Here is a 21,059-nt window from a genome sequence, read left to right as displayed (position 1 = left end):
GATATTACTTTACGGAATATCATATACTTACTTGTTTTTATTTTTTTTTTAATAAAAAGCTTGAAAAAGTAATATGAGGTTCCTCGTAATTAGTTTAAACCCTAATTAATAAGTAATGAAAATATATTATAGTCACAATTATTTTTTATAGAAGCGTTCAAAGTTCAAATTTTTATGAATTTCGAATTCACAGTAATGTTTAGATTATTTTGCAAGTAAACTGTCATCAAACACCAATGGCTTAAAAATGTAAATTTGCTTAATTTGTCATGTGTCTATTACAAAAATAAAATATCACATACATTTTTATTTTACATTTTATGTACTAGTTTTACAAAATTGGATATTTAAATAAAAAATAACGATTACAGATAGAGGCGACTAGATGAAGATTATGATTTATAATTATTCATAACTGAATCCGCTACATATTCATTTTTATACTAACCATCGATAAATTAACAAAATGGTAATTCGTACGTGGTACCTTAATTATTAGGACCTTCAAAGGAGACTGAGATCAAAATGATAACACAAATTAATTATAATCATCTATTTTACTTGAATTTACATAGAGAATGAGTTTTTTAAAGAAATTGATTTTTCAAATTTATTCACGATATAATATATTGTACATAATAATGTAGTAAAGCCAAACAGCTGATGCATAGTAATTTATCGAAAAGTAAGTTTATTGAGATGATAAAAAAAAGCTTAAAGGTTTTAATTTTTGCTGTTTTATGATAATTTAAATTTTTTTCAGTAACAGCGTCATTATATCATTATATCATTATAATATAAAATCTATAAATTATATTTTATCATCTTAATGTAGGTGACTATTTTGATTTTAGATTCTGGACGAATCAATGAATATTATATTATAATATCGGTCTTGCATTAATGTGTTTTTATTATTATTATATTTTTTTTGGAACATAAATACACGACCATAATATGTTTATATGCATTTGAAGCTTCACTGAACTATCACGAAAAAAAATAACAAATTTTCATTCAGCTTTTTAATAATTTGTTTCAATACAAAAAATATTAACGAAAAGAAAAATATTAATCACAGATAGGTACTTGAAACTTATAGTCTTTAAGTAAATTATTATTTTCTGTATACAATTAGACTAATTTTAAGCTATTTATACCACACATTTATTTAAAGAATTCTATTTTTACGTCCCAGGCACGTATACAAATGGATGGGAGGAAGGGAAAGTAGTTTCAAATGGCAAAAAAATAAACACTAATACAATTTTTTTTAATTCGTTGACCAAAAAAACATAATATTATTGAAATCTTTACCTGATACCTAATGGCAGTACAATTCCAAAATTGTATTTAAAAATAAGTTATCGAAGAGGACAAACTTGGTGAGACAGTCATCACTCTATATCAGTGTTTCTCAACCTGTGATACGTGGAAAGCTCATAGGTAGTGTGCTAAGAAAATTTCCCTTTATAAAAAAAAGGAATCATCACTATTCAAATTAAATATAATTTGGTTTATTTTCATATTAATAATAATATAAGTATTAAGTAATGCTCTGAGTGTACGTATCGGCCGGTGTTGCTAGCTCCCGGATGGGTGATCACCCGGGATTTTTAGCTACAAATCTTTGCCACACGCATACAAACGTGTTTCAACCAACCGTTTCTCCCACCTACAAAAAAAAAAATATGTATATAAATAATAATTTTACATATTTAATTTTCTTTTTGTGCATTAAATGCTTATATTATCATAATTGTACCTATGGTTCCTAATAAAATAAAATTCAGTACATGGAAAATGAAGTACATATACCTACATTTTTGATAAGCAAAAAAAGGTTATTTAGTCAAGTAGGACATGAACAGTTTCAAACTTTGTAAGTAGCACACAGATATAAAAAGTTTGAGAACCGCTGCTCTATATATGTTATGTATTTTGATAACAATATACATTTATTAGCTTCTTTGACTCGTTTATAGAATCTCGTTAGTAAAATATTAAGTCCAAATTAAGGTCGTTCTTAATTTCAGTATAGTAATTATGATTTATCAGAACTTACCAATATTAAAAAATTATATTAAATAATTATACTATTATTTAATTTAAAATATTTTATTTGGCTGTTCGTCTAACATGTTTTTGATTACAGAAAAATAATTTGATTTATTAAATTATATTAATTAATTTTAATATATTTTATGCACTAATTTGTTTGTAACATAATAAATCTTGATCTAATAACTAATTTAAAAAAATATTATGACAAAAACCAATCGTTCTTATTAATCATAGTAAGTTATACTAATATCTTTATATTTTGACTCAATATAACTACACTAGTTAAAACACATCCACTCTTCATTCTTCAGTATTAAATTTAATTAATTTGTAAATAAAATGATGTTTTTGTTTAAAATAAAAACAATTTATAATTATTCTACTCTAAAATTGTTCAGTCATTTTAATTAATATTTCACAACTCTAAATTATATTTAAATTAAGCTATAATTAACCATTTTAATACAACACAAATAGTTCAAACTACAATAATTAATATAAACAATTAATAATAAAAATATAAATAACCGTAAACTTGGTTTATAACTTAACTGTTTGATTTATATTTTTCTAAAGTATGAACACAAGAACTTTTAAATTCAACTATCTCATTAACATTAAATTACTCTTAAAATGTAATATATTCATAGAAGTTTTCTTTAAAAATATTAAATACTTAATAAATTCAAGAGAGTGCTTTTAATAATTCAGCTATTTCAAAATTATTTAGATAAATAAAATGATTATAGGTGAAGTTTTTAAAATTTTATAATATATATTTAAGATGAAATAAATAAAAAAAACTCAAAATCTTCCATTAAAATATACCTACTATATTATATGATATACCTACCTGTGATGATTAGGTATTTGAAAACAATAATATAACGTAATAAATATTAATTATCAGTAGAGTAGGTATAACAACTAATTATGTGCATTTAGGTCGAAATAAGTTATGCCTGTATTCACATAAGTAAATAAGTTCTGTCTGCTTTGTTTGAAGGCTTCGTGGATGTTAGTTTTTAAAATACCAACCAGGAATTGCTTTAGTGTTATTTTCTTTATTGGTCGGTTATGTAGTACAATAATATTTTGGTGGATTTGTGCTTTGTGTACCTACAGAATATAATTTTATATGTAAAATTGAATCATTGTTATAACCACAGAACAACTAGTTAGGTATCCTTCTTATCATCGAAGTCGGCCGCCATTTACAAAGCAAGCAATATTTACACAATAATTATAATATTATCACAGTATATAATATTATGTATGTATAAGCATATAATATGTTTATGAACAAATGTAAACATTACCTGATTTATAAATGGCGGCTGACTTCAACATTGGTTTAAACTTACCGTAGGTAGTGCAAAGACGGTTATCTAGTTGTTGTATATCTATGATTGTAATGAATGGGAGGATTCCGTTTTTTGAATTCTGTTAAACAACGATTTTAGATATTTATTATAATCGAAAAAATATGAATCTATTTACATAATTCCACGGAACTCTTTGGTATCTATTGTCTTATAAGTAGGTAAATTATAAGTTAATAACATCAATAATAGCAAGTATTGAAATAACACCATAGAAAGATTATTACAGGTATATTAGGTGTATATTATTTAAGTATATAAAAAAAAATGAAATAGATGTTGGTCTTTATGTTAGGTAGAGATTCGAAGACTACTGAACCGTTTTCAATAAAAGTTAAAAAATTTAAGAGATTATAAAATAATATTCTATTGTTTTTTTTTTACAATAATCAGTTTGACGTACCGTAATATAAATCCCAACAAAAAACTCCACCAAACTCCGTGAAAAAAAAACGCTAATTTCCTATATAAAAAAAACTGCTCTAAAAGTTGTGATATAATTTTATAGCTAAGCCTTTGAACTATCGATATCATTCATGTTTATATAAAGTCTGCTAAATAATTTAACTTAGCTTGGCACATAATTATGTAATTATTATTATGTTGTAGTATTTTAGATTCTGAACGGAGCGATGAATGTATTGATATTACAATTTTACAATTTTTTTTCTTTTGTGCCTGTCATTACCGTTTGGAATAGTAAAACTACTCAGATTTTTTTCAACAGTATCTTGTTTGATGGGAAAGTGAATCTAGTTGGTGCATTTGGGAGGTCAACATTTCCAATAGTTTTCAAATGCGCTGCATGGAAAATAAAATAACAATTGAAGAAAAACTGGAATTTTTACGCAAAACAGTTTTTGACAATTTGATTTTGGTTTTTGGTGTAACTCTATTGTATAAATGATTTGCATACCTATACAATTAAAATTAAATGGTCGTATGTGAATTATATGAGACTAAAAAACAACTTCAAAACCCGCAAATTTGATTTGTTTTTGTAATTCATCTTTTTTTTTTGAATTTTATGTGAAATGATTTGAATAGTGAATTATATATAAGCCAATACATATGACCAGGATTGATAATTTATTATGTCCAGCTGTTTGAGGACTACAACAATTTAAGTAATTTGGGTTTTGTTTGCGATTCGGTAACACATAATATCTACGTATCGTGTTGTAGACCCGGATTACGGTGCACATACTCAAATGCATGAGGGGATTAATGAAAAAGGGGAATAAGAGACTTTATAGTGGGTTTGTAATTTCAGGGATTCTTATTTGGCCAAATTTATGCGAATAAATCGTCTACTCGTCGTACCCATTTAAGTCTATTCTCAGCAACATTGCACAATTTTAGCCTCCAACATAACTGTTATGGTTTTATTACTTTTAGTATACTTTTTTTTTTATCACTGATTATTTACATAACGTATTATTACTTTATATACAATTTTTTTTCTATAACTATTTCTTTAATACAATTCAATATTACAATATAATATAATGTTTAGTTTGACTATAATTTTTGTATTATAAGAGTTATAACGAAAGAAAAAAAATGGTGTGTTTATAACCATTACTTTATGTACTATTAAAACAGAGTAGCAATAAGTTAAGTATGTACTCATACATATTTTCACCGAATACGTCATGATCAATGCCTCAATGCATCAATTTAATATTTTTGATTTTTAATAATTTATTTAACTCTTGATGTGTTAGTACTTGTAATTAAATCTCGTTTATCCTTCATGGTAATAAACTTACGACCACAAAGAGATATTAAATTGCATAGTAAATTATATTTATATTTTATTTTATTCTAAATAGTCCAAAATAAACGCATGCATTAGAAAGTAACAACATAATAAGATGGATGTATTTGTTTAAACACAATACGTTTTGTACAACCCGATATTGTGTTGTAAATTGTAATGTTCACTTCGTTGTACCTATATAATAATATTATATAATACATTTCAGCTTTATAAAAAAAACAATTTTAATAAAAATAATGGTTTCAGGTGTCTTGGGTACGACGGAGAGATTGGCATATACTGAGCTCCGGAGTGTTGACGTACATAAATGACGGACGTTTCCGAGTGTTTCATTCGGAGAAAAGTGATGACTGGGATTTAAGGATATCACCAGTAGCCAAGATCGACAACGGTACTTACGAATGCCAGGTAATCATTTGGTAAAAATTAATTTATCATAATCATGGTGGCTTTTTTAATTTGAGAGCGGTTGCTTGTGGTCCTATATTAAATTTAAAAAAACCACCTGTATAATAATTGTCTGTAAACTTATATCTACAATTATATTACTTTTTTATACAGTGGTAAGATAATTCGAGATATATCTTTCAGAAACTTTATAAGTCCACAGAAACATTAGAATAATGGAATAAATTACGTATTTAATTTCAAAAACGGTTTTCTTCGTAAAAGAAATCGATAATTTTTTGACTATGGTTTATTAATTGACAAAGATAGAGGGTATATTATATACTATTTAGGGTTTTTATATAGGTAATATATTTTTCGTACACACGCGATGTTCAACTAAACGGTTTTTTATTTGTTTACTATAATTTGAAGATATTGTGAAGACGATGAATTACGTGACATGATTACTATAATATCAAAGAAAACACAAACAAAATATTTTTTAGGTACCATGAATAGGTATGTTTTTGGTCGTGTTAGACTAATAAACTATATATTTGGATTGGATTGAATTACAAAACATTAATAAAAACATCTTGTAGTGTAGTTTTCAAGATGACTTTTGCATGCAACGCTTATAAAAATATTATAGTCTATAATAATATATAGTATATACTATATAGTATATATTGTTATAATATTTAGGATTTAATTTTGGTCAACACGAGTTAAATAAGAAAAAAAAAGTTACAATATACTTTATATTATGTTATAATACCTAAAACTATTATTTAGATACGTTTTTATACTACCCATAGTAGTTCATATTGAATATTTTTTTAAGAAATTCTTTTCATTAGGTAGTTATTTAATAAGAATATTGGATAAATATTTTTTGTAACCAACTTGAGCCAATTCAATTTATCGATGATGTTTTTCTTTTTTTTAATTAATTAGAATGTACGGCATATAATAATTAGGTTTTCAATGGAACATTATAATTTTTATATTTAATATTACTTTTCTGATAAATAAAAATTATTTGCTAATATATGTGGTGATAGAATATAATATTCTGATTGAAAAGGTCCAGTGGTTTATAATATTATGTGTCTAAAGAAATATAGAAACATGTGATTATAATAATATTATCATATATTATTTTATATTAAAGTAAAAAATTACATCAATATTAAAATTAGTTTTTAAAACCTTTGTGCATTGATCAAAAGTAAACAAATGTGAACAGTCATGAGGTTACCATCTTAATATAAAGAGTCAATACTTCCTGGCTAAAATATGCTGTTAGTCGTCGTTCAGATTAGAAATGTTTGATGTTTTGATGTTCTTTCTTGTTTGTACATTTTAAATAGAAACGTGGTATTTGATATATGTATCAGACATTTTTAATCATAGTACTGGTTAGGCTAGATTCAGTTAGGTTGGGTTATGTTAGGGTGTCTTTATCTTTGATTTTTTAAAATTAAATTAAAATAATATAGGTATTATTTATTAACTAGTAAGGTTTACGTATGTAACGATTACTCGTATGTACCAGCCCCCAAGTATTTATAACATTTTATATGAAATAAATAGGTACTAGAAAATAAACAAAATAATGTAAGAACTTTTTATGTATTATTGATACAGCATCAATTACTCAGATCATTTAGCACAAGAAATATAAAATAAGACGATTATATGTTACCTACTTGAATAAACAATGAAAATGTTTAAATTGAGTTGTACAATACTATATTAATTCGGAAATGGTGAATGCGGTGTTTTGTTATCATGGTTTAAAAAGAGGGTTTCACCACTATTACCGTCTTGACATAAAAAAAATATTAATAGAATATAGTTTGAATGAATAAATTAAAATAGTCACGCATATCTAAAGTGTCGTCAGTACCAATACAATGCTCAAATAAATAATTGTAGGATTGCATATTAATATTTTCATAGCCAGGTATTTGCATAACAACGGAATAGCTGCACGACTTTTTTATAATTCTTACAAAAAGTATATGTATATAAGTTATAAAAACAATTATTGCCTTTCTAATACTCTCACGTGTTCTCAATACTTGCATGTTTAACTTATGGAGAAAACATATTTAACACCGTCATAAATAATGTTTTTCGTTAAAAAATTTTAAAACATAATAGACAAAAAGTGGTATCGATATTAATACGGACATGTAAACTTTCAACACTTTTCTATAGTTCTATATGAAAATAAAACGGTATGGCTGCTCACCAATAATGTCTAATATCTTTATTTTCTAAACGGAAAATATATAAGATATACTTAGGAATCGTATTATATTGACTGGAAGGTATTCACGGGGGGCGTGAGGGGTTCATCCCCCATTAAAACACTAGGGATATGTACAAATGTACCTTTTTAAAAACTGTCAAGAAGCCTATGAAAATTTAATTAATTTAATAGAAAACTATAGTATACTAAAATACACTTATGAGAAATGGAGGACGGAGTGGCCGAGCGGACTAAGGCGTCGGCTGCGATGCAGCCGACCCGAGTTCGATACCTCGGCCGCGGGCGGCATTTTTCTTCGGGAAAGTCACGGTGTCCGGAAAACAAGTATGCCGCCATCCCCCCCACCCGGGGCACGGCAGAAACCTACGGGTGTCCCATTAGAAATTCTGTCAAAACACAACACACACGTGTACTAACCTACTCAATCTACAGTGCCCTCCCCCACACCCAATGGCCTATGTTGCCGCGGGTTACACAATAACAAAATAAAAAATATGAGAAATAAGTATAATATTATAATAATATGGTTTTTTTTTTTTTAATTTACTCTTTGTAATAATTATCATAGGATAATCCTCACACATATTAATTCCTGTCTATGGCACTAACTATACAGTATTATAACTTACCTATAATAAAGTATAACTTACGAGTAACATTTAAATTAAATTGTTAAATTCTAAAATTATTTATTCACTGTGTTTAGTCAGACATTGTTTACTGTCTACGAGTATAATTTATAAATTATAGGTACTTTGCTGTATTTATGATGTATATATTGTTTTGTATTGAGATTGTATATAGGGTTATTAAATTTAAAATTAAATTAAATATAGAAATGTAGCAGATAGAGAGGAATGTACTAGGTCCTTGGATTTTAAATAATTTGTATTATGTTACAATATATTTATTTATTTGGATTCAGAAATATTTTATTTTTTTTAGAAAATGTAATATTTTTTTTTTTTTATTAAATAAATCTATTTATTACATAAAATATAAAAATTACATAATAAACAAAGAGATTTATCTACCTTCTAAAAGCGGAGATTGTGACCTAACCTGAAGGTAGAGAGCGACAATTTACTTACAAATAATAAATTAAATAATATGAATAAAAATAAAAACTAGAATAATACATAACAGAACACACAGTAACTGCTTGTAAAAATATTATATGATTATCCTATAAGTAAGATATTAACCAGTTATTAATAGTTATTTTAACATTTTTCTGTTTGTTAATTATATTCTTCTTAATAATAACAGGCATTGAATTAAAATAGATAGGACCCAGGTAGTCCACGAATTTTTGACCAAAAGATTTTTTTAAATATATCACTTTAACATTGTATGCTAAATGTTCCCTTTTTGCTTTTTCATTATTTTTATTTCTCCAATTATCTATATTTTTACCTACAATAGCAGTTTTTTTAAATAGTAAATCCACAGGTAATACATTAAATAAATTAAAGTTTTGACTTGTTGATCTTTCAAGAGTATGTTTCTGCAGACATATTCGAACATATTCGAATATGTATATAAAACCATCTTATGATTGTTACTTTACTGTGTAGCTAATTTTAAATGCCTTTTTTGAAAATAAAACTTATTTGAATTTCACAAAATATATGATAATATTCATGGATTTATTTTGATAGATAATATAATATGAACAGTTTGTGTGTTTTTAAGATTCATATTCAAAATAATGTACGGTTATCTAGACAAGACAATCGAATATACATAGATATGCAGTACCAATATGATATAATGCATATTAAACTATATTATATATTACATATAATATAAACAAAATAGTTATTTTTATTGACTTGGTTATTTTTTTGGTAAAATATATTATTTGATGGTTGAACTTATCTTGAAAATATGTACTCATAATTTTATATCCATCCTGTTCTCGTGAACCTTCAATGATATCAAAGCAGCAGTTCAAAATACAATAACAGAATTACGAAAATCCGAGACGACAGCATAATGCATTTGAATAATGCATGTGCGCTTCATTAGAATTACTGTACCGACAATCTTTTACTCATTTTAATCCCAAGGCATTTTAAGTTAATATGAGTATAAATTTGTATAATTATTCATCCACTCAACTCATTCAACTTTATAGAAATGAACAACTTATCGTTTGTACCATACTAGGAAGCAAGCATATAGGGAATAAAAGTTAATAAACGAACAACTAAAAATAAATGACGACGTATTTATACCGTTCAACCTACAAAATACTATAACGGGTAGGTAGGTAGGTATAGGTCTGAAATTGAACAAAATATACTGTAAAACTCATTATATAACCCAAATAGAATTTAAAAGTCTATACGAGTATTAATTAACCACCTGCCTACTCTGATTTTATGAAATCGAACGATGACAATAATATTACAGTCAAGTAAAATCATCGCTGTACTTACTAAAGCAGATTTAACGTTATTTAGTGTGACTTAATTTATGTTGTACGGTTGTCGGTTAGGTTACACATTAGTCACACGCATTTTATAATTTTTTTTTTTTTTTACAGTTTTTGTTTATTTTAAACTTAGACAGAGTGTAATATTACTTATTAGTTATTAGTAATAATAAGTTCTTAGAATAGTTTTATTTTATATCATAGTAATATCTAATTTATTTATTGAATATGATAACATAAAATAATATTACAACTATATTTCGCGTTGTTTCACGATCGGTAAAAGTATTTGAAAATATATTTATACAGTACCTATACACATAATATTATCCCATTTCATTGCTTGACACAATAGAAAAATTGAAAATGACGAAAAGTAGTCTATTGAAACTATGTTTTTCGAGACGATTATTATATAGGGATTGTTGCCTTGAAATGGACTTTTATATCGACTAAAAATTGTGTTTTGAAAATACAATAATATATATGGTATTGTTCGCCTGAAATACGAATCCGACTTATACGTTTATTTTATTATCTATAATATTCTCTAAGCCTTTAATAGTTTGATCATGCTGTACAAATAATAGACGTATTCAAAATACAACATTCATATTTCTGTAAATTCAATTGCTTTATCTTTTATACTAGCTACTCAATTAAATATTGATAAAACGTATATTTTATAATGTAAGATAGTTTATTGAGCTACCTACATTAAACATCCTTCGATTATTTCAACAACGACTGTGGAAAATATTGTTGGATAAAAAACAGATTTCCGTTTTTGTTATTTTTTTTTTATGAGAATTGTCACTAAAAGGCTACGATTTCTATAATATTTTTTATAAAGAATTTGCCTTAACTAAGTACATTTCTACAGACATATAAACGTTCTACCAAGTAAAAGCTTGAACAGCAAATACCTATATTTTAATTTAATACTAAATGTATGTCCACGCAGTGTAAGAAGTCAATAATAATCTCAAGTTTCTGGTTAAATCTCTCTCTATGTCTAACGTTTACTAAATTAAATTTTCTTCTGATTCAATTGTGCGGAAATTCTCTGTAGAATGTTGAAATGACTGATTTTATTTTACAACGTATTGTAGTTTCTTTGGAAATGTATCAATTCTTGAAACCTTTTAAAAAAACTTTCTTTCAAAACATAAAGTACAAAACTCGTTAAGACTATTCACCGGAAACATTATTTTATATTTTTCCATATTCTCAATGATCTAAAATAACACACACGTAAAATAATAATAGTAACAATAATTTGAAAGCCATTAATTTATATTTTCATTATTTGGATTTAAAAATTATCAAAAAACTTATATTTAGTTAATAGTTATACAATATTAAGTATTTTTCGTTCACATATCTGTCAAAAACAGAAATTATTTAATTTTATGAATAAAGCATGACTTAAAATATTACATACCTATATGTTTTCAAAATAGTAAAATACTATATTTTATTATTCCGTAATATACTAACTAATGTAAATACTAGATATGTGTTGTTATCTTCACGTGGGTACGTGAAAATGTTTGAACTATATAAAGAGTCGTTATAAATGGACAAATTAAAAAAAATTGAAGTTCTCTAACTGTATTTGAGTATAATAATAATAATTATTATTATTTTTAAACGCTATTGTTTTGTTATAATAATGTATTTGTTTCGTAAAGAATAATATTGTGTAGGACAAAAAAAAGTGTTGATCGATATAGTACATAAAAAAATAAAGGCGTATTGTACATTTTGTGATTGATGTTCCAGATCCCGAATGTTATGAAATAGAAATAATACATTTTTTTTTTATTATTATCAAAGAAAAATTTAAACCTTTGAATCGTAGCTATTGAGAGTTACATTTTTTGAAAAAAAAATAAAGGATTAAGTCATAACAATTATACTATAATACTAATAAATTATTAGACTGTCTAATATTATAAAAACAAATGTACAAAGTTTATAATATTATGATATATTAGTTTATCAAATCTTAACTGTTGAATGAAGGATATAATGTTTGGCATTAGAGGTTCTGGACTTTAGCTCTTGAATATGTCGTCGGATAATTTGTTTCGGTTCCTTGATTTGTGGTATATTGTAAAACATTTTGTTATAATACGTTTGAACTTGTATATTATTGCTTCATATTTATATACCTTCGGTTCTGTACTCATCAGTGTAATTTTAATATAAGTTGGAACTTGAAATAATATGTTATGGCGCCTTGAATGTATACATGTGAACTAATTGAGTCAAATATAATTTCAAGAACTTTAGGGAATTTTATTATTATACATGTTGAGATTTTATTTTGGTTTTTTGTGTAAATTTAATATTATGCATTGAATTTTACTTATCAACAATTTGAATCCCTGTTTTTGGGACCATTCGGGTAAATTTTTTAGTGACTTCTATAAACATGACTGGACGGTACAAAGTTCTTTACTTTGACAAAAAGTAATCTGCATTGAGTTTCACTTGACGGGGTTGTATATTGATTTCATAATATTATTTATAGAAAAAAGAAAAAGTGTAACAGATAGTGTTGACACCTCGGAGACACTTTTTCTGTTGATAAAATATAAATAATAACAAATTATTAACTTTAACTTGAAAGGATCTGTTGGAGAGAACGTTGTTAGTACAATTAAACATGTTTAATTTATGTACCATTTTTGAAGTTTCGTGATATTATGAGTTCACCAGGCAGTCTCATAATATTATTCAATACCTATATCATGGAATTTCAAAGATTTGTTTAGTTTGAATTGTATTTTCAATCTCGGATTTGATTTTTATATTTAATGAGTAGTTCGCTTCACGTTTATATCTAAAACCATTTTTGCCTCGGTTTTTGCAATATTTACATTATTTAGTTGATTACTTTGTCTATAAGTTTACACATTGTGATGACTGATGAGTAAAAAAAATATCACTGTATAATTAATTTGTTAAATTTTTATTTCAACTTTTTGGAGATGGAAATGATACAGCAGCAGAATTTCCAATTCAGTGGATTACTCCTAGAGCTCTATATTACATTTAATATTTGTAAGAGATATGTTTTTCCGTTCTTCGGTAAGTTTTAAATAAAGGAAAAAGTTATAATAATATCGTATGGTCCTGTGATTTTGCTGTTAAATTTAAATAATGCTATTTCAAATTCCCCACATTGTTTTGTTTTAGTTCATAATGTGGGTAAAAAATAAATAAATAAAAGAGTCGTCTGAATATTGGGTGTTGTGTCAGGTTTCGCGATTCACTTACCTTGGAGCAGAGTAGTGTCGTTATTATAAATTCGAGAGGAATGACAAATTCGTCGAACCCAAAACTGACTCTCAGTGGATTCTTCAATATTTTTCATAGATTTTTGGTAGTTTTTGTATCTTTAGTTTAAAAGAGCACTGCACAATCCAAACATTTTCATTTTAAAAATCACAACAAGAAGATGTAGAAAAATATAAATGATACTTTTAGAGGTATTTTACTACCAAAATAATAGTATTTTACACCGAACAGATTCTAATAAAGTCTAAATATACATTATATGATTTAAATTCAAGCATAGAGTGAGTCAGGCATAAAATGTCTTCATAATACTTGGCATTAAATTCAAGTTTATTTAAATAAATCTTGGATGTAAGTCTATAAGCCATAGATACATTAAAAAGTAAATTGCAGTTCAGTTTCTCTTAAAAAAAAAATAAAAATATACTACATAATAGGCACATTAGAATATAGCAGGCATTTCATAAATAAAAGTGATGGAATTAAATTTAAATGCCGTTTTTGTTTTCGTTGTGATGATAATATTATAATACAACACTATGGTAGGGAACACACAACTATGGTCTGTCAATGAATATCTGTTATATTCGGACAATAAAGGATTGAGATGCTGGGAACGTGAACAAAAGTCACGCCATTTCACATCTGTAAACTGTAATGATCATTAACAGTTGAATGAGATGGTTCGTATTCCACCATATTTTTTTTTATCACGTACTCAAAATAATGATGTGGTCTTTCACAGAAGCTTGACGTACTAAAGAGACCACAATGCACTATACATTTGTACACATGCCACTTTACGGAACATAATTAATTTAATTTTGCGTGTTGTTAATATACGTGGAACTACGATTAAACTATTGCAATAATAAGTGTGTGACTTAAATAATATTAAAAAAGGAGTAACCGCTCTCTATTCAAAAGATATATAGGTAAACAAATAATATTAACGCATTTCTAACGAAATCCTAAATGACATTAAAACTGCTTTAAGTTCGACTAACTTGAAAATAGTTACCTATGTAAAATTAATATAATTAGCGTTACATACTATTATTATAATGTTTAACTCACAACATTTTATTATTATGAGTTAATGTTCATAAAAATATATAGAATGAGTTCTGTCAAACAACCGAAGTTTGGCTTTATAAATTAATTTTATTGGTGAATAGGTACATACAATTACTGGCACAATATTACGCGTTGGTCATAATAATAGTAAACTATTACCATTTATACAGTGAAAATAAAGAGTAGGTATGTAGATAAAATATGTTTAGAAGGATTTAACGTAAGCGAACCTTAATTCCATGTTAAACCAGTTTAAAAAAAAATATTACCTTTTTAGAATTGTTGTTATCGTTTAAATTCCGTGCTTAAAATTAGCGTGCCACCACAAATAGTTTGTACTACTAGATAAAAAAGATTATAGTGTGGCTGTTATTCATATTTGTTGTGTAAGGTTTTGAATTTTTTTAAATTAATAGGTACTTACATACCTATGATATTATTACAAGCTCTTCATTTTTTTTTTTTTATTAATATCTAGTTAATAAATAAAAACCCAGTATTGTAGATGATTCAAAATTTCAAAAAAATGTTCAGGCCATGTTAGACAATCAAACCTGTACAATATTTTTGAAAACATCGTATTTCTAGATAGTTATAATTTCCTCTGTGGTAGTTGGTAGAAATAAAAAATTGAATTTATTAAATTTATTCATCCCTTTTGGGGCATATTGCACTAATAGCTTGGCGTTTATTCTAGTGGGATTCAGTTATTTCCTATGTCATCATAATTATTTATTGTGAACATTTTTTCTTGTATAGGTTTTAAATAAAAGGTTTTAAAAAAGGTATCATATTTAATGGGTGCCATGATACGTATAGGTAATTTACATTTATGATGAAAGTATTCATAAAATATAAAAATAATCGTGTTTTTTGGTGATACTGTTTTGTATAATATAGGTATGTAGGTACACAGGAGTTGAATAAAAACAAGTATCCATAAATGGATTTTGTGATACCTATTTACAATTTATTGACATAACTATTAAACAGTTCATTATGACTACACATAATAATTTGTTTACTTCCGTTTAATGGTTTTTTTAATCATTCAAGTAGTTTATTGTGATTTAAAATTAAATCATAGAAATAATATTTACTGATAATAATATGTAAAGAGTGATAAATTCACTGATAAAATTTTTGTTTTTAGTAAGATCCAGAAAAACGATGTCCATTAAATCAGAATTTTAAAGTTGTAGATACCTAATATAATGTTATAAATATGTTTAAGTACCTGACAACAAAATATGTTTGTTTTATGTCAGACAATTATTTTTTTTTCACTATGAAATAAAATAATTTAATTATTTGTAATATTAAATGGAAATTTGAAACAACAAATTTACTATACTAAAATGTGACTTCGTAAATTTAAGGGATAAAAAGAGATTTTGAAGAAAGGCTAATTGTTTATAACTTAATACTAATCTTTCAATAGGCTTTATTGCACATTATAAACTATAATATTGAGATTAAGATTAATAGTATGCATTACCTATAGGATATTGCTTGATTCAAAATTGAATCATAAAATTGATGAAATTTAAAAAAAAATATATAATATGTAACAATTATTGCTCTGTTGACTGTTAGTTTTTTTTTGAAACGTTTGATGAATTTTCAAGTCCATTAATTTTCTATCTGCTTTTGTGTTAGAAATAGCAACTTTATTTTAATGTTATTACATTTATTATTAGATACTTATTCTTTAGTTTCATTTAACGTTAGTACCTACTTCAAATACCTGATTATGACTAAAATAGGATATCTAACTAATTTAGATGGACTCAAAACTTAACGCAAATTCATAAGGCTGATTTTTGGATACCTACGTCATAACATTTTCAAATAAAATTTAACTAAATATTCAGTTAATCCTTAAATCGAACAGTTTTATAATTTAATATATAGTTTTTGAATATTATTATTAATTATCAATGTCACCATAAAATTAGTAAATATGTTATCAACGAAATTTAAACAAATAGTGTAATTTATGTTTTAAACATAACTTTAACACCAGGTCATACGTCATGATAATTTGATTCAACTCAAAATGTTTCTGAAATATGCAATATAATATTATATTTTATTTAGTTTTTAAATTCTTTTTTTTGAGTTAGGCCCGGCTACTATGGCCATTAGCTGTTTTTGTTTGTAGGGGGAAGTGATGGTTGTGATTGAAACACATTTTGTATGCGTGGCTAAGATTTATTGCTGAAAATCCCGGGTGGTCACCCATCCGGGAGCTAGCAACAACGGCCTATACGTACACTCAGAGCGTTTCCACCGTTTAATGTGTGGACTGTTGCACACCAGGCCACATATATTTATATTATGTTTTGATCATTCATAAAAAATGAATATCTATAAACGTTATGGTATGTTACTAATTATAAGAAAACAAAAATTCTAAGTGATTGTTTTAAAATGCAGTACTCCGGAAGTTAAGTTTATAAATATACCTACCTTAATGTTATAAAAATATATTATTTTAAGTTTATAATAATATTACTGGCCCTGGGTAGACATTGAATAATATTGACACTTGTCTTGTTTGTTTGTCTTTGGTACCTCTGCCACATACTCGCTATGCAAATCAATACTGTATCATCAGTAAATCAGTTGCCAATAAATAATAATTATTACTCGAAAATCCAAAATCAGAGTTCAAACGAGTTTTGATAAAATAATTATTATTTGATGCACTAAAAACAAGTAATTATTAACTATACATGCACCGATGCACTCAAAATTAAAGTGATTATAATGTAATGTGAAATATTATAATTCCTTATTTAGAATTGTATTGTATTAAATCAAATTATTTTTTTTTCAATTAAATAAAATATAGTGAAATATGTAAACTGCAAACTGATTGAATTGACTACCCTGGTTATAACTATATTGGTACATTAAATTGATAAAATAAAATTTTCGGATTAAAAGTTATAAACGGGCAGTACGCTAATAAATAAGGCTAAAAACTACAATAGCATTGGATAATGATATTAATATTAATATTATCTACGCTGTAATGGTATTTACTGATATTATTTTTTAAATAATTGGATCTTTATAATTTTTAAATTGCTTTAAGAACCACTTTCGTGGATATTTCATAAAATGTCCAAACTCTGTGACCGAGCTAAAAATTATTTTTTTTAAATATTTAGCAACATTTCATTTATCAATAACTCAAAATTAGTCAAAATATTTTTAAAATTGGATTTTGTTAAGAAAAAAAATAGTTTAAGTAATAATGAAATGCTTCAAGTTTCTACTGTTTTATCTTTTAATATATTTAAAATATCAAAAATCGTTTGGTTAATCGTTACTATACATATGAATATTTAATATAATATCGTCAAAATTTAAATTGCTCATAAAAATGTATACAATATGACTACGCAAACTTATTGGATTATAATATTTGTTAAATAATTCAATCCTTTATATTTATTCACTTTTGAATTAGAACAATACAACGAAATAAATTTGGTCGAAAACCAGTTTTGTTTAAAAATTACAGTTCTTCCTTAATTTGTTTAGGGTTTTTTTTTTCAGATTATTAATAAAAATACTGTAAAATTGTAATCTATTAAACTTGTAAACTACTAACTAGGTATATTGAATTATTTCGATAATTATTTAACCCATAAATTCCATAAAAACCTATTTTTATTATTATTATTATTATTATTATTATTATTATACAATGCTATTGTACGTATGGGGGCGTTCAAATGTTATAAATGCTTACCCCGGCACCTACGACCTACTTATCTTTAAGAAATGGACTGTTTATGGTTATTAAGGAACCTCTGTTTACACACAGCCTTACTTACAACCAACCAACCGGAAGGTGCGCCTACAAGATGGTGTGGAACTCTGGTAACACTTTACTCAATTGACACAACAATATAATAGATATTATTATAATATGAACGTCCGGCCAAATAGTCAGACAAAAACTAGAGAACGAATACACAAGGATAAAAATCCTATCTCCTTCATTAGGTCATAACTAAATCTCACTGATGAATTTTTTTCTACTGCTATAATTAATGTAAATAGTAAAAACACCATATTAACTGATTTATACTATCTATCTGAACTATAAATCCTTCAAAAAGGATTTCTGTTCAAGCGAAATTAACAGCTACATGATGATACGGGATTCAAAAACTTCCATAATAATTTAAATAAAACCAAAGGAGCTCTCCATTTCAAAATTGGTTAAAAAAACATCAACATCTTTGCTAAACCCTTACCTACTACAGTACAATATTTTCTAAGAAAACCAACCAGGCAGCTTATAAGCAAAATATGTCTTTCTTTTATTATCCAATGCATAAATTATAACTATAACGACTACGGTGAATAAGTATGAAATATATTGTCGTGATATTATTGTAACATTGTAAACACATTAAGTACGTTGACACAATATGTTAAACTTGTAAAAAATATCTTAAAAAAAATATATATAAATTAAATATATTTATTAAATGAATAAATTATAATATCTTTGTTAATTTTTTATATTTGCTTGTACTATAAATTATAATTCAATAAAAAAACCGAATCATACTTCATTTTTACCAACAAAAAACAATTTGAAATTTAGGATATAATTCAGCTGTTAACAATATATTCAAGATTATAAGTATATCATATAAATATGATTGAATTTGTAGAAAAATTCATTTTTTCTATCAAAAATTAATAATAAGACAACTTTATAACGCGCATTGGCTAGGTACTGACTTCACAGATTTGCAGTAGGTAGTATAATTGAGTAATGTACTAATTATTATAAAAGTGTCGTTTAAATAAACCAGAGTACCTAATTGCCTTATATTTATATTATAATAGTAACAGTAACTTTATTTCAGAAATCTTTAAATATATTGAACAATTGTATTTGCAAAATTCTTTCTGACCCAACCTCTAAGTAAACTTGTTTTAGGTAGGGCGAGTTTTAATAATATGACAAAATTTACTATACATAATTTAATGTAAAATATAGAAATACGGCTATAATAACGTGTCAAAAAGAAACGATATATTATGATCATACATTAATATCTTAAAATATAAATCTAAAAATACTTATTATCTAATACAGTGGTTCTCAAACTCTTAAATTCTACGCCCACTTTGTAGATTAAAAAAATTTCGCGCTACCCTCTTATAAATGGAAACAAAATAATTTACGGACGTTATGGTGGTATAAAATGATTAAGTAACCCGGCGATGATTATACTCATAATCTTTAACAATACCCGATAACTAGTAGTTATTAATTTTTAATCTTTTCCCAGCATTGTTAAATAAAAATAAATTAAATAAATACAAATTTTACTTCACGATGACTGCTTGCGCCTCCCCAGCAAGATGTAAACGCTCCCCGTGTTGGGAAACACTGATATAATACATACCTAGATAATAAATATTCATATTAAGTTAATTTACCTATGTTTCTGTTAAGTGTTTTCAGATGTACAAATGCATGTAAACACAGTTACCTATATTGTATAAGCTTTAGATTAGACTCCTGGGCCCCCACACGAGAGACGAGGTTAATACTAGCCTCCCTAGCACGAAGTTTGGATTATGTAATAATTAATACAATTTTCAAAATCTTACCCTGCATTTTAAATTTTGATATTATTAACTTGTTTGCCATTTTAGGTATTTTTTTGCATTGTACAGTATTATTTTTTTAACATTTCTGTCAATAAACTTTTTTTCACATATTTTATGAATTGTTTTTTATTTTTAAATAGTTTTGCACGTATATATATAATATGTATTTAAATAATAAATGAGACAAGCCCTTGACAATTTATTACACAACATTATACTATAGTAATAAATTTAATAACTTATAAAAAAAAAATGTGTTTTTATAATTTGTAAGCATTTACCTTAATCAATTTAATGATTTAGATTTTTTTTTAACTATTTATGTACATCTGGAATTTTTTTTTCAATTAGATTTAATAAGTTTCATATTCTTAAATTTTGGTTACTAAATGTATTTAAAAAATAAATTGTAAAGACAATTTAAGATATATTTAGTGAACTGATTAGAATTCCAAATGCATATAAACTGTATTATTTGGGAATTAAAAGAAATTTAAAGGGTTTACTATTATTATGCATGAAACGCACAACCCTCATTATAAACATGCAACACATTATGTAAATTTAAATATTTCAAAGTTTGTACCTTATTACTATTTATCTAAAATAAAATGCAAACAACAAGTATTTTGATATTTTGATTCATACCACAATCAAACCATTAGTGGTTGGTAATGG

The 21,059-nt window shown here is 25.8% G+C and overlaps 1 protein-coding gene across 2 annotated transcripts in view; it reads left to right on the top strand.

Annotated features, from left to right (window-relative positions):
- The window catches only part of LOC132948909 (limbic system-associated membrane protein-like), a 248,434-nt gene that overhangs the window by 168,592 nt on the left and 58,783 nt on the right, over window positions 1-21,059 (top strand). For both annotated transcript variants that reach the window (XM_061019600.1, XM_061019599.1), the window contains one exon: window positions 5,476-5,637. In XM_061019600.1, the coding sequence (XP_060875583.1) occupies window positions 5,476-5,637 (162 nt within the window). The remainder of the gene's footprint in view (window positions 1-5,475; window positions 5,638-21,059) is intronic.

Source organism: Metopolophium dirhodum, chromosome 7 (assembly GCF_019925205.1).
Source record: "Metopolophium dirhodum isolate CAU chromosome 7, ASM1992520v1, whole genome shotgun sequence".
In the NCBI taxonomy this organism is placed as follows: Eukaryota; Metazoa; Arthropoda; class Insecta; order Hemiptera; family Aphididae; genus Metopolophium; species Metopolophium dirhodum.
Note: the sequence above shows the minus strand (reverse complement) of the source record. Positions and strands in the feature narration are given on the sequence as shown.